We start from the raw sequence: 16,290 nt of genomic DNA on the forward strand, positions 1-16,290 counted from the left end.
TAAGTTTTAGCATTATTCAGATATAGTTTGTTTGAGTCTAACCACAGATTAAGGTGAAAATGCGCGTTTACTGAGCTACTCATGACTATATGAAGTTAGTCCGCAATCCAGTAAAAGCAGGTATTAACAGTGTATAAGAAGACCTCAGCATCTGCATTAGTAGGTGGAAAATCTTGATATAAATAAAAAAACAAGAGATACAACACTGAGCCCGGGAGAGGAACACCATAAACGAGTAGACTCGACGCAGACACAGCACCATTCATAGTCACTAGCTGCTAACAGTAGGACAAATATAAGAGAACATCATAAAATGTTTGTAATATTCACAATCACCTTACTCAAATCACAGATAATGGTAGCTGTAATTCGTTAATCCTCAAACTCCTGCATTACGCCCCAGAGAAGATGCAAAGTACCTGCAGTTCTACGAAGATTTTTGGGAAAACCAAAATGCACATTTGTAAACAATTTGGTGGCTCAAAGTATAACGGAATCTGAGTCGTCGTACATTTTCTAAGATTTCTGAAGAAATAGAAGGGATATGAGCCTATAATTGGCAACATCACGTGTATTAAATTTTTTAAAGATGAGGAACAACCACTGTCTTCAGGCAATCAGGAAAGACGCCGCAGTCAACGTACAAATTAATGAATCTAGGGGTGATCCAAGCATCAGATTTACAATCGGTCTTATAATAGAGACATTTAATCCATCCGGGACTTTACTTTTGGTCTGCTTAAGGGAATAGATTATGTCTCTCAGCCTATTAAATGTAACTCTCGAAAAAGAGAAGGCAGGGTCACATTACCGTCCTAGGCCCTGACTCTATAAGAACTTGTAAAAGTGAGAATAAAATTCTCTGACCTATCAACTTTGCCCATTGAATTTTTTGAAAAATTAACGCAGTTAAAAATTTTCTTCTAATTCTCATATCTTCCTACAGAAATGGGCCCCTGCAGAAAAAAACCCATCGGATCGAAATCTGTCAGCACACGATAATAAATCAATAAAATTGTTGAAAACATCACTATAATAAAAAAAACATAAGCAATAAAAAGGCACTTCGCGCACAAGCTGCAAATTTTCATAAAAGAAGTAAAATGTAAAAGCGCTTCTCTATCCTGAAAATAACAGTGCGAAATGCCTATTTCGCACACTATTATTTTTACTTTGCACACATTGCCATGGACAATGAGAAAAAATGGTAACAAAGAACAAACGCAGCACTTTAGATACATTCACGTCCAAAACTTTTTATATTTCGACAATCGCAGAAAATTGCAGGTTTTGACACTGATTCAATTATAAAGCCTATTCCATACGTTTTTCCACTCCATTACAAGTAACGTAAGGATAACCTACAACGAAAAATCAAGAATTACAGTTAAGTGTGTGTTAAGCTTCAAACTGTACGTAATAATATTACGTAACAGTATCCAGTTGAGACATGCTGATAGATAAGCATAACCACGACACCTACGCTACGATGCGTGTGTTATTTGTTCCTGCACGAGTTTGAAATACAAATCAAACATATCTCATCTCTGGAGATTGGCATAATAATTAAAGCTCGAATAAGTTTAATTATTAACAATCAATACTCTCTGAATGTTATCGAGCTTGATAAGTCATAGAAAAAGCATTTCGCACTACTCGAAACCACGGCATGTTATTTTGCTCGACGAAATTACTGACCTCGCTTGCGGTTCAGTCACAAACTTTCGCCTTGCTCGTAATATGCTTCTTACTATTCTCCTTACTCCTTCTCTTACTATTCTCTGTAATGCAATATATTATAACGAGCATCCCCTGTATATTTTGTAGCGTTCAAGGTACCATGGAGAGACTCACCACCTATCTGGTTATATAGGTAGCTTTGTTGTTAAACCTTCACTGGTTCGGCGTCTGCTCACTGCACTGCAACAACTGCTCACAAATATAAATAATTGTATGCTATTCCTTATTGGTACCTACTTTACCTATTGATGCTTGGTCCATAGCCAGTATTTTAAAAAAGTTTGTTAACCTTCTTAGAAGTAATGATATGTGAAAGAGGAAAAATTTAACTTTTGAAAAATTTCAACTTCTTTGAGAAATTATGTTTCTGCGTGTGCTAAAAACGTAACATTACGTAATCAGCGATTTTTTTCATTTTAAGAGGTTTCAGCGAAATAAACTTTTTTCGCAGTTTTTATGCCGCAACGATAGTTCCTCCCTAATATGTTTTAACATTTTATACTAATATCGCTAACAATTGCACGTTCGAATTCCGAAATGTTCACTTGGTGTACTGAATACGCGTAAAGGCTATTTTTCAACTTTTGGTGCCCCTTAAGCAAAATAGTCTCACAAAGCACTTTGGACGGCTAGTGTGGCGAAATTGATGCCGGGCCAGTTAAGGGTCAATAAAGGGACAAATTCGTTAAATGGGCAGTCATTGCCACTTTCAGATCTTTGAAAAGAATTGAGATAACAGAGGTATCATGAAAAAATGAAAGTCGATAATTGTTTTGTTACTGTAGAACCACAATTCGAAACTGTTTTTGATCGAGTATTTAGTGTTGTTAAAAATGTTTTTTTCATTTTGGAAAAATAATACAAAATGGGGATATAATACTTTCTTTACATGGAAATCAGCGTTGGCTGAAGACCTTTTGACCAGCTAAAATTGTGTGACGATAACAAAACGATATAAAATGCTGCGGAAGATGTGATATTCTGGCGTTATTGTAAGAAAATGACATAGGACAAAAGCTAATAAATTTAATTATAATTATTATCGAGGATATCTGCGGAATTTATTTTTATTGCAAGGATATTTTCCATGGTTTCCATTAAAAAAAAAAAGTTCAAGAGAGAAAGAACATTTTTAGAACAATCCAATTCCTGTGCCGAAATTGATGCCATTTATACGAAAGCAAGTTCAGGTTTATGCGCTGTGAATATCAAAGTAACAACGGTTAAAGTGCAGATTTGGCAACACTGTGTTGTTTCTATTCTAGTCGACCGTCTTTTATTGATTTTCATAGTATGCGTCCTCTGTCATCTATACGTGCAACCTATGTAATCAGCTAAAAGCTAAATAGTCAATGGGGAACATTCTTGCATGGTATAGAAGAAATCTGTTAACCAGAATAAATTGGAAAAAAGTATTAATTTGTTCAAGCATTCGAGTGACAGAACAGTATCGAACTCTCAAAAATACGTCAAATGGATTTTTTTCTCACCTTCGGCATGAACGACTCTCCGAAATTAATAGTAAATTAATCAGCTTAATAGAAATAGAAGTAATTAATAGCAGATTAATAATAGATTACACATCCAGGTAAAAAGCATTTTTACCTATCAAAACAGAAATTATGTTTTTTTCCATCGTGATGTGCGTACTATTTTATTTTTGGCCACATTTCACATGATATAAAAAACTTTGTTTCGTTATTCTCATTTTAAGACAAAAAATATACTAGACTAGAGCATAAATTAAGTAAATTGCATCGAATTACTTCGCGGTAATAAATTATTGTTTTAAGAATTCTGGCACCCATGTAGGGAAAAATACTCCTAAAGACTCGCGAACGTAATCTTAAAAAGTGTGGAAATATGTTTCATATTATATAAGCGCGATATGGCGGAATTCCGTGGCCTCCTAGGGAGAAAATAAACATTGAACTCACTTTACTTCCGGTTTCATAAAAATGTAATAAATAACATTCAACCATTATTTTCTCATGAGTTCTCCATGGAACGCCGACGTATTGCCTTAGACTTAAAATGAAATTCGTGAAGTTTCAAAATATATTCAAATCGATTTGAATTTCGTAAATTTTTAATGAATTACCTCTACGGCACCATCAGTTTACCTATGAGTCTTATTAACATTGACGGTTCTAACCCCAACAAAATGTTCTAATTAGAAGTTGTAAGTGTTATTTTTGCTATTTTGAACGTTTACTAACTCCCTTGTTTACTAAAATCGCAGATCACACATTAGGAATTTACTGCTGGAAGATGATAGTAGGAGTCCGGTAAATGTGCACGTCGGATAGCAAATTATACGTAGGGGTGCCAGGAAATCTTTAGTTATTACTTTCAGCTTGCATTTACACTAACGCTATCTAGCAGTTATAATTAAGATAAAATAGATAGCGACATTCAAAGCATCAATGGCTCACTTTTTAGTCACCTGTAAGGCCTTTGTATTATTCCCCAATAAGGCAATAAGCGAATCCTCCATCTATGAAGAAAGCATATCATATGCTGTTTAGTGATTTACACGCGTTTATGAACTCGGGTGATAGAGAAGTGTCTAACCTTCGGAATTTAGACAGTAGATAGCCTTTTTGAGTTGAGGTTGATTTTTGCGACTGCGCTCGTGAAGGTTCTGACGAGGTGAAAGGTACACACATGAAGTTCCTGAATTGAAACCTTGATAGCAACGGCTACATCCAGTCTCTGGAGGAACTTCCGTACATAATCGCAGTTGAGTACAGGATAGATTAGAGATTTTAAATCCACTAAATATAGAGATGGATATAATTCCCAGACGCGCTTAAGGCACCTCTTTACAATTATGACTTGGAGCTGGCCCAAGTGCTATTAGAGAAACTAGAGCAACTTTTCACTGGTTGCCACGATAGAAAATTTATTTAGGATATATATATAGCAAAGGAGCACATCTCGAGAACTGATCCCTGTATACTCACACAAGGTGTTACGACCGCGCTGAATTGAAAAATATTAAACATTCTCATCGTCAGTGAAACTAGAACTATAAATATTCAAATTTTATTAATAAATTAAACTTGAACTACAGCATTTTCGTCGTGTAAATTTAACGCCACGTCACTTTCCTCGTTCGGTATAGATTCTACTTCATTGCCGGAGCTCCCCGAACCGTGACTGCCGACTTTATCGTAACCGGCGACTTCACTACTGTCCGCTTCGTTCCTTAAACGTTCATATGGCGGCTCACTTTCCGTTGTCCTGCTGGCACTATTCGAACTCTCTGATACGTCACACTTCACTTTTTCGTAGGCCTCTAAATCCTGCGTTTTAGTCCTAGCTGCGTTTATCTCATAAAACGGTTCTAAATCTTTCACACTTTCGTAGTTTGGATCGGATTGATTGACGGACTCGTAATTTGGGTCACTTTCGCTGCCACTTGATTTAGGAGCGGCGTAGTTCGGTTCGAGTGGAGGTCCCAAAATCTCCTGATAATTGTAATTTTCCGAAGGATTCTTTAAAAAGCTCACCTGTGGCTTTATAATCAACGAGGAAATCCTAATAAAACATACCTTTTTCTTTTTGTTAACCACCGAGTACCCTGCCGCGATTGGGTCGCTTATTTGATGCCTTAATTCCTCGTAATTTGGAGGAATCTCAAACGTGACATCTCGAAGAGCTTCGTAACCTGGATCCGAGGAGTTAGCAAGACTTCCAGGACCATTTATGCTGGCGTAGCCCGGTTCGCAGACATCTCCACCTTGGATAAAGTAAAGTTAATAAATATCCAGTAACAAAGTTAATTGTCATAGTTAAACCTTTGATTTTTTCATATCCAAAATCGCTATTCGTTGTTGAGCTTTTTTTTAAAGTCTCGTAATTGTGCTCCGTTCCAGTTTCAGGCGTACTCGCGCTAATTCCATAAGTACCCCTTAAGGAGTCGGTAATACTGCTTCTATCCGATGAACTAAAACGTTATAAAACTAAACATTAAAAAGATCAAAACTAGGACTAAGTGGGCAAATATGCAAATAGAATGGATTTACCTTTCCTCTATTCCATCATCTTTCCTATTTTTTTGAACTTTGGCGTATAAATCATCCAAATTTCGTTTAACTTGTAATTTGTCTGTATGAAAATCTAAATTCGAAGCTGTGGGGGGCGGAGGAAGAGGAGAATTAGCTTGCCTTTTTTCTGGTTTTGGAGATCCCACGTTAGCGGAACTCGAGGACGATGATGCTAAAGAAATATTAAATAAAGTAAATAAATAAAATTTGCGAAAAAGTAAATAAATCTTACCTTGTCTAGAATGGGTATATGAGTGTGATGCAACATGCTTCAAACTATCTAAGTTAGAGGGGATGGGCTGGTGCGGTGCTTCATATAATTGGTCAACCTCATCCCTAAAAAATGTCTGCTATGCACTTACACATTCATAAATGGGCAGGCTCTTAAAGACAAACCTATCACGAACAATTTGCCTTTCATCAGGCGGAATGTTAATTTCGGCCTCAACTGTAATTGGCAGGGGCGGAATCCTGGCATAAGTCTCACTCTCACTAGTGTAAATTGGATTATTGGGATCCGGAATGGTAGTGTATACATCGTCTAAAAAGTAGTAAGAACAAATTAGTCACCGAACTGCCAATTTCATCACCCAATCCAACCTGAATCGTCAGACACAGTAGAATAAAGGACATCTAATTTTCTCTTTTGCTTATTGGAAGCTTGAGTTTGCGCAATAATGTTGGCCAAAGGCTCTCTTACACTTATGCTTGTATAGCCCTCTGTAAATCATAAGTAAAAGAGAATCCTTTTCAAACAATGATATTCTTACTTGAAGAATCTTGTGAATCACCGCTGAAATTTATTGGCGGGGTCATATATGGTAACTCATAGCTAGCAGCGATACCTCCTGCAACCGCACTAGCTGCAGGAATATCAACCGATTCCGCATTTTCGTCTGAAGTTCTTCTCGACCGAATAGGACTGGCGGTATTTGCTGATGTACTTGGTATATCAGCCCTAAATAATAGTTATTTGTTTAACGAATTTTTTTTTTGTTTCAAAAATATACACCGTAAAAGTGACCCTGCGTAATGATAATGAAAAAATGAAATGAATGTTACTTAAAAAAATTGGGAATATCTTACCCTCAATCTTACCTTAACAAAGTAATCCTTTCCTCTGAAATGGGACCCTCTTCATATACGACAGTCCTCGAGGATGGTGGTTGAACTTGTGCATACGGATGTTCTTTTTTTGATTTGATTTTATCATATTTCACCCGCTCGTAAGGAGAAAATGCATCGTCAGCTTGACTCATTGAACTATGTTGTGAAACACTAGTTCGAACTTCAGAGGACTTTACACCAGAAAGTTTTTCACCTGTTAAATAATATTTCTTGAATAAAAAATATAATATTCCAACATGCACTTATTATATTGAATGAATCTGCCGAAAGTAAAGTTATCTTAACCGTCAAATTGTAAAAACTTAGCCATTTTAGGTACATCCTTCAAAGCTAAAACACAAATGTAATTACCATTTCGTTCGATCTCAAGCGTTCAAAAGTTGCAGAATTTGAAAATTCAATAATAATTGATCTTCCAATGCACAAATTTTGAAATCGTTGATGACTGAAATAGGATATGCTGCACAAAATATATTAAAAGTTTCAGGCATATCCAGATACGCAATAATACATGTTTTGTTTAAAAAAAACGAATATTGGATTTAATATAAATTTGCTATTTTTAAAATATCGCCCAGCCATCCCATTAGGAATGACAATTCCAAAACGCCAGCTACAATAGTTTAGATGTTGTTGAATCATAAATTGATAGTGGGTCAACCTGTACAGCGGGTGAGTCGTTACGAAACGACATACATTTTTAGCATTATAGAGGATTTTTTTCTTTTTATTTACCAGCATTTGCGTATTGACCTAATGTTGCGTAATGTTCCGAGGAATTGTCTCCATTTGCTTCCCAACTAATGCCTGCTACCATTTCTGATGGAATATCTGGCAAGCTTCGTCGGGAATTTGTGAGTCCACCCCTGTGAAAATCAATATTGGGGCAAATTTAGTTAACGCTTTTGTTTTAAAGTCGAATAAAATCTTTTACCTTTTGTCTAAATTCTCAGCAAGGGTTACCCCATTTTTCGTGGACGCTGCGGATGGAAGATGGTTAACGTTTTCGTCTGGATTTTTTTGAGTGACCATACCATCAACACCAAGCCATTCATTTCTAAAAGCAAGTCGGACGTATAAGAACAAGTGTATCATATAATGACATTAAAATAATACTTAATATTAACTGACGCTTTTTTTGGACTTTAAAAATAAACAATATGTTATTGTAACTTATTAAAAATATCGGCTCATCATAGAATGCAGATGTGTTTGGTGTGTAAATTCAGAGTAGTAACAGTTGTTGAATTTGACAAACCAAAAAAATTAAAAATACAGCAAATGTAATTTTTGAATAGACACATAATCAATTTTTGAGTGTGGGAGTGACTGAAGTAGAAATTTAAAAAATTAAAGATGTGTTGGAAAAAATCAAATACATACATAACTACTTCTGGAAAGATGTCAACTCAATTACTCCTATTTTAGTTGAATGAAACAAAATTCCGTTGAAAATGGTTAGACAGCCCAAAGGAAGTTTTAGCATAGAAAAATTACAATATACAAAGCAATATTTTAGAAATGAGAACAACTAGGAGAGCAATACCTTATGCAATACAGGGAAATAGCATAGAATTTAAAAGAATAGAAGAAAATATTCTGCAATACTTTGGCAAAATCAAGCCATAAATGCAACAAACAAAGCGCAATACACCCCAAAAACTACAAAATTTTATGCTCGTTGGGTCAATAGAAAGTCGAGCAGAAGGCACCAAAATATTAAACGAAATCATCGTTTAAGGGGAATTTGAACATTCAAAAAGTGTGCACTGAGTGAGGCACTATAGCCTATTTATCTCTGCATGTTACCACACACGTTTATAAAATAAGGGTAGTACCAATTGCCACACTGAGTATTCATTGCTACAGATGCCCGAATACGTAAATATTTTTTGGTGATTATGTAGAAAATGATTGCTATAAATAGGTATTGAATTTGAATTTGTGTGTGAAAATGTGCTAGAAAACACAACATTTGTACCCTAATTCACCAGTATTCCTAAACTCGAATGAAAAATACATGGATATGAATTAAATGAATAAAAAAAACATCATGCATTATCCGTAATTTTCTCAAATAGTTGGGACACTGCTGCCGGTTCAAAATAAATGCAAGAGTGAAGCAAAATTCCAAATTGAACAAGGATTTCAAATTTCATGATATAATCAGCCAGTATTATACCACCAAAAAAATTTGAATGGATAAAGGGTGATTGACTCAAGAAAAGTAATCATACTGTGGATTCTTAATATGATTTAGATAGCCTAATTATAATTAATATACTATAATATATACATATATGCTAAAAATTTGACTTTAATATATCAAAAACTGTAGGAGCTAGAAACGAAAATTTAAAAAATTTAAACCTGTTGTTTTTGTATAATGAAGCTCTAAATTATATAAGTTTTTTTAACTTTTTTAAAATTTTTATTTTATAGTTCTATTGCTTGTGAATTTTTTGAACCTCCCTGTATAATTATCTCTAAACATTCTCTGGGATGTAAAGATTATTTTGCTTGTGAGAATAATGGATAAAAAGGTGAATATCACATTCTTGTGGAGGAAATAGTTTTCACTTGTTGTTTTGTGTTCACACAAAAAAAATCAGAGATTAAAAATTACAGTGTAATTCCAATTGAGCCTACCTGTACCTTGAAAACTATAAAATATAGAAAAACAGTTAAATGGGAAAAGTTAAAGGAGATTTAATGGCTAGTTTATGATAGTTAATTTGCAGCCATAAAGTGATTGATTATACAACAAAGCAGGTGAATTTATAATCTTAAGAGAATATGTATGTATTTACTGTGAGTTGACTATAACTGAATACTGACCAATGGTCATTTGAATATCTTTAAACAGGTGCTTAAGGTATTTTACTTGGGTCTTAAAAGTTAAATTATTAACAAGTTAACTTGAAATCAGACATTAAACATTGGATGTGTGGTGCACGTAATTTAGTTCAGGTGCTAATTGTTAGTACCTGTTTTACGTTATTAATAATTAGTTCATTTATAGGTGTATTATAATCTGGTTGTTGTCATAGATAGGTCTGGCAAACCACCAATTATTATTATTTTTTAGAGTATTTTGTGAATAGTTACTTTTTGTCAAATTAGTTTATTTAAGTAGTTGTCAAGATTAAAATAAAACAGTTCCTTACAACATTCGCGATCATCAACATCTTTTAACCACACAAGGACAATTGGTGACCCCGATTCCGAACTCAACGCATCAACCCTCTAGAACACAAGCTATCTCATCCAATCATGCCACGTTCTAGAACCATCCAGCCAGAAGCTAACGTCATCGAGCCCTCTATGGATCAAGAAGCTAGAATCTTCATTAAAGCTCCACCATTTAGTAGAACAGATCCAGAATTGTGGTTTTCTCAATTGGAATCACAATTTTTTATCAATGGAGTGACTTCAGACGACTTGAAATTCCACACTACTATCGGAATTATGGACACAGAAAGTTTGATTTGTGTTAGAGATCTAATTATTAAACCTCCCATGAACAACAAGTTCCAAACCCTTCGTCAAAAGGTATTGGATGCCCTCGTAGAATCACAAGAAAAAAAGTATAAGAAACTTTTTTCGCAACTTCAACTTGGAGACAAAAAACCTTCCATACTTCTATCCGAAATGAACAGTTTGGGAGGCTCTTCACTTCAAGAAGAGATGTTGAAAACCCTTTGGATCCAGAGATTACCTCACAATATGCAGACCATTTTAACGGCATGTTCCTTGCCATTATCAGAAGTGGCGAATATAGCCGATAAAATTGCTGATATAAAGTTTTCCCAAGTTTCTCAAATCAAGTCAGAGGTATGCACAAGCAGTCCCAATGAAATCAACAAAAATACATCTTCAGAAGAATTCAAACACATCACTAAACGTTTGGATAAATTAGAGAGGCAAATCAGATCCCATTCGAAATTAAGATCTTCTAAATTTCGACGCAATTCACCCAGCAGAGATCGTCAAAATTCTTCATGGTGCTGGTACCATCAAAATTACCAAGAAAAAGCTCGCAAGTGTGTGTCTCCTTGTGACTACAAGAAGGAAAACTAACGATCGCGTCGTCGTGGGCAGCAGACGGCGCGGGTACAAAGGACTGCCAAGTGAAGATCTCCACGAACACCAACGAAGATAGACAAAAAAACATTAATATAATTAGTCACAGGTTAGTTATCAAAGACCCTTTAACTGGTATTCATTTCCTTATAGATACTGGTTCTGATGTTTCGTTGTTACCCAAATCTTTTCAAATACAACAAAATCAATCTCAATACACCTTATTTGCGGCCAACAACACATGTATTTCCACCTTCGGAACCAAGACTCTTACAGTTAGTTTAGGTCTCCGAAGAACGTTTACATGGAATTTTATTGTGGCACAAACAAATCATGCGATTATTGGAATTGATTTTCTTCACTATTTTAACATAATACTAGATTTGGGCAGTAAACGAATTATCGACAGCACAACTAATCTGACAAACAATGGTAAAATTTCTTGTCTTTCTACATCATCAGTTCATGCAATTCCTTCTTCATGCAAATATTTTGACATTTTGGTTCAATTTCCAGAAATTACAAAATTCTCATCTACTCCCTTATCACTAAAACATAGCACCTCTCACACTATTTTCACAGAAGGTTTTCCTATTTCTTCCAAACCTAGACGCCTTTCAGCAGAAAAGCTTAAATTGGCAAAACAAGAAATTCAACACCTCATTAACTTAGGTATTTGTCGTCCTTCAAATAGTCCTTGGGCCAGCCCTCTACATATGGTTCCCAAGAAAAACTCTTCCGATTGGCGACCGGTTGGAGACTATCGCAGACTCAATTCAATTACTGTGGTAGACAAATACCCAGTCCCCAATTTACATGACTTTTCTTATTTTCTCGAAGGAAAAACAATTTTTTCCACGATTGACCTCATCAGAGCTTATCATCAAATCCCAGTTGAAGAGGAATCCATTCCAAAAACAGCCATAATCACACCTTTTGGATTGTTCGAATTTACAAGGATGCAATTTGGATTGAAAAACGCAGCACAATCATTCCAACGCTTCATCAATGAAGTACTTGGAGATTTGGATTTTTGTTTTTCTTATATAGATGATATCCTAATTGCATCAACAAACGAAGCTCAGCACAAAGAGCATCTCAAAACAATTTTCGAACGTCTCCACCAATATGGGTTGACAATAAACCTAAACAAATGTGTTTTTGGCGAACATCAAGTTCAATTTCTCGGATACCAAGTTTCTGAAAAAGGTTCTTCTCCTCTTCCCGAAAAGGTATCCACCATTTCAAACTATCCTCTTCCTAAATCAATTTCAGATCTCAGACGTTTTCTAGGAATGCTCAATTTTTATCGTAAATGTTTACCTCACGCTGCACATCACCAAAGTGTTCTTCATGACTTACACAAAAATTGTAAGAAAAATGACAAAACACCAATCAAGTGGACTGACGAAACTGTGAATGCTTTCAATGAATGTAAACACGACTTAGCAAACGCTGCTACATTAAATCACCCCAGTTCATCAGCCCCACTTTCTTTAACAGTGGATGCATCAGATTTTGCTATGGGAGCAGTTGTAGAACAAATGGTAAATTCCTCATGGAAACCCTTAAGCTTCTTCTCCAAGAAATTTTCAAAAACTCAATGTAATTACAGTACTTACGATCGCGAATTACTTGCACTGTATTCAGCAATCAAATATTTTCGTCATTTTCTTGAAGGAAGACCTTTCACAATTTACACAGACCACAAACCGCTCATTTATGCATTCATTCAAAAATCTGATAAAGCATCTCCTAAACAAATGAGACATTTAGATTTCATTTCACAATTCTCAACCAACATACTTCACATAAGTGGCAAAAACAACATTGTAGCAGATACTCTATCTAGAATTCAAACCATTTCTTTTCCGAATTCCATAGATTACGATGAAATAGCAAAAGCTCAAACAACAGACCCAGAATTTCAACACATTTTTAGAAATCCTCAACTTACATCACTTACCTTAAAACAATTTCAAGTTCCTAATACACAAAATTTGATTTACTGCGACGATAGTAACTCTAGAATTCGCCCATTCATACCGAAACATTTTCGACAAGCTATATTTAATAAATTTCATAATCTTTCTCATCCAGGTATTAAAGGTACAACAAAACTTATTTCATCCCGTTTTGTTTGGCCTTCAATGAATAAAAATATCCGAGAATGGACTCGTTGTTGTATTAACTGTCAAAAAGCCAAAATTCATAAACACACTGTTGCCCCATTCAAACAAATTCAAATTCCGGATTCCAGATTCCATGATATTCACATTGATATAATAGGGCCTTTACCTCCCTCAAACGGTTTCACTTATTGTCTCACAATTATTGATAGATTTTCTTGTTGGACAGAGGCTTATCCCATGACCAATATATCATCAGAAACCGTTGCCAATTGCTTTTATAGCAATTGGATTTGTCGTTTTGGCACCCCTATTAAAATTTTTACAGATCAAGGTCGTCAATTCGAAAGCTCTCTTTTCCAATCCTTAACCCAAATTTTAGGCTGTAAACGTGCCCGTTCTTCTCCTTACCATCCGAATACAAATGGCAAAGTAGAGAGATGGCATCGAACATTAAAAGCAGCTATCAAAGCTTATGCAACTGAACGCTGGACAGAAATCTTACCTACTATCTTACTCGGATTACGTTCTACCTTACGAGAAGAGATAGGAGTTTCTCCTGCTGAAATGTTGTACGGTACAACGTTAAGACTACCAGGTGAATTTTTTCAAGACAGCAATATCGTTGACCATCCTTCTTCTTTTATACAAACCCTCAAACAAAAAATGCAATCTCTTCAACCAGTTCCAACTACTCATCATTCTAACAGAAAAATTTTTATAACTCCTGAATTAAACACTTGTACACATGTTTTTCTTCGGAATGATACCATAAAGAGATCTCTTCAACCTCCGTATGAAGGTCCCTTTCTTGTTAAAAAACGTGAAGACAAATATTTTACAATTGTTGTCAGAGATAAGGAAGTGAATATTTCCATGGATAGGTTAAAACCTGCATTTTTAATCTCACAAGATCAAAAAATTAATAATCAATTCGATTCTCTTATCAACCAACCAATCATCCATCACCATACAAAGAAGAAAGATAAAACCGTACGTTTTGCTAATGTATAAATTATTAATTATAATTAAATTATATTTTTATATTGTAACGATTAATACCCTTAACATTATACCTCCGTTATTGGGGGGGGAGTATTGTGGTGCACGTAATTTAGTTCAGGTGCTAATTGTTAGTACCTGTTTTACGTTATTAATAATTAGTTCATTTATAGGTGTATTATAATCTGGTTGTTGTCATAGATAGGTCTGGCAAACCACCAATTATTATTATTTTTTAGAGTATTTTGTGAATAGTTACTTTTTGTCAAATTAGTTTATTTAAGTAGTTGTCAAGATTAAAATAAAACAGTTCCTTACAACATTCGCGATCATCAACATCTTTTAACCACACAAGGACAGATGTAATGTACATATACATTTTACTCGACTTGTCCATTTATAATCCATTTTTTAGTACTTATGCCAAAATTTGGGCTAGATTGAAGGCAAAACTTAGCTTAGCTCATGCACAACCATCATTGATCTGAATTGATAATAATGAGAGAGAGGTGGGGAAATAATGGCAATCACAATACAGTCTCCGGAACTTCAAGCAACCTCACAAGCCATCAAATGCAAGTAAGCAAAATTTTATCATTGGAGCTGGCACGACCCTAGTAGGAAAATTGAGGCAGGCAGCAAAAATGATTCTCTATGAAATATGAACCTGACGACCCCAGAAGATTTTGGACAACACATTACATTACTTCCTTTCATAAGTGCCTAAACAAGAATGTGATATGCAAAAAGCTAACTTTGAAATTCCTCAAGTACTATATTTCATTTGAAATGTCAAATTTAACACCTTAAAAAAAATGGTTAAAATTAATACATTTTTTACCCCCAATTAAAAAATATCAGTTTGAGATTAATTAAATAAGTTACAGATGTATGTGGTAGTGTGCTAAAAATTTCACAAATAAATAATCAATAAAACTTGGCTGTAAAATAACTATTGCTAAAGCTAAGTATACCAATAAGGAAGTTTTTTGTATATTTATTTTCACGAAACTGAGCTCTAAGAGTGAGAGCAAACACTGATCACTTGCATGTAGCTGATTTTAATTAGTTTTAGATCTGACAGATCGTAGTAAAAGTTAATAAAACTTTAGCAGTTTGATAGCGAATTTAAGCAAGCTTACAGAGGCAAATTTACCACCCAATGTAATACATACTAACCCCTTAACATTGAAGGGGGTCTTACAAAATAATAAGAATAAGAAAGTAATTCTAATGAAAACTATGCTTTTTATTTCTTAAGTACATATGAAATAAAGCAAACATAGTGTGGGTGGTACTTACTTTGGCGTCTTGTGCTTCCAACAGACACAGAATATTAGTGATACCACTAAAGACGTAAAAACACACATAGATAATAAGAAAATCCACATGGTTGTTGTAGGTGTTGAGGTCCAATGAATGTCATGTTACCATTAGACTTAGTTGTTGGGCTTCGACCCAAATTTTAATAGACAAATTTCGCTATCATTCATGTAGGTTGTAAGGATCTTTTGTAAGTTTGTAGGTACCTTAGTACTGACAAATTTAACCTATCACAGCGAAGTAACCACAGTGTAACCATTAATTACACTTAAATAAGTTAACTGTTTTTTACGATTACGATTTCGGAAATGTCTGTTGATAACTACTTAATTTTTTTTTTAAACTATGGCAATAAAAGGATTATACGTGTTTTGTTGTCAACCTAACTGTAACTTTTAATAAAACACACTGAACTGGTCAGTGATGACAGTTGACACTTATGACACTTTGATTTGACAATCTGAAATATATCTTTCGTCATATATCTGAACCAACCAGAATCGAAACAGTATCAAATAATGTACATTTAAAGATATGACGTCAGAAACGTACCTTGCCTCCTCGGTTCTACTTTTTGATGCCAACACATACATATCGTGCGGCCCTAAATTATGCCTCTCCCCCCACCTGTGAACTTTTTAACTAATTTTTTTTTTAAATTAGCATCAAGTAAGACAAAAAATATTAAGTTTTAATCTTTGTTTTATTATTCTCAATGTAGCTTGTGGCACCGATAGGGTAAATAGCCGATTTTTTCAAATCGAAACATGGGTCTGGTGACATCACTAATTAAAAGTTTTTCAAAACTACATACAATGGTGTAATACGATTTA

At 34.8% G+C, this 16,290-nt stretch overlaps 1 protein-coding gene across 3 annotated transcripts; it reads right to left on the reverse strand.

The window, feature by feature from the left end:
* Positions 1-4,774: 4,774 nt before the first annotated feature.
* On the reverse strand, positions 4,775-15,849 carry LOC136416607 (uncharacterized). Of its 3 annotated transcripts, XM_066401873.1 has the most exons (12): positions 15,437-15,843; positions 7,855-7,977; positions 7,656-7,786; positions 6,891-7,113; positions 6,563-6,750; positions 6,393-6,512; positions 6,189-6,333; positions 6,025-6,128; positions 5,772-5,964; positions 5,544-5,692; positions 5,298-5,485; positions 4,775-5,240 (listed from the first exon to the last, which is right to left on the reverse strand). In XM_066401873.1, exons 1-12 carry the CDS (start codon positions 15,523-15,525, stop codon positions 4,800-4,802), a joined length of 2,094 nt encoding a protein of 697 aa, XP_066257970.1. In that variant the 5' UTR covers positions 15,526-15,843; the 3' UTR covers positions 4,775-4,799. The 3 variants fall into 3 exon arrangements, with proteins under 3 accessions (XP_066257970.1, XP_066257968.1, XP_066257969.1); XM_066401871.1 differs by having other exon boundaries at positions 4,775-5,485; positions 15,437-15,849; XM_066401872.1 differs by lacking the exon at positions 6,393-6,512 and having other exon boundaries at positions 15,437-15,845.
* Positions 15,850-16,290: the final 441 nt, after the last annotated feature.

The sequence above is a fragment of the Euwallacea similis genome, chromosome 24 (genome assembly GCF_039881205.1).
Source record: "Euwallacea similis isolate ESF13 chromosome 24, ESF131.1, whole genome shotgun sequence".
NCBI classification, from domain to species: domain Eukaryota; kingdom Metazoa; phylum Arthropoda; class Insecta; order Coleoptera; family Curculionidae; genus Euwallacea; species Euwallacea similis.

Bases quoted from the DNA above. Each gene is read 5' to 3' on its own strand.
- LOC136416607 (XM_066401871.1), bottom strand. From the start codon at position 15,525: ATGTGGATTTTCTTATTATCTATGTGTGTTTTTACGTCTTTAGTGGTA. The intron at 7,114-7,655 runs GTAAATAAAAAG...ATTATTTAACAG, and splicing joins AGGTCAATACGCAAATGCTG to GTGAAAAACTTTCTGGTGTA. The intron at 6,513-6,562 runs GTAAGAATATCA...TATGATTTACAG, and splicing joins TGATTCACAAGATTCTTCAA to AGGGCTATACAAGCATAAGT.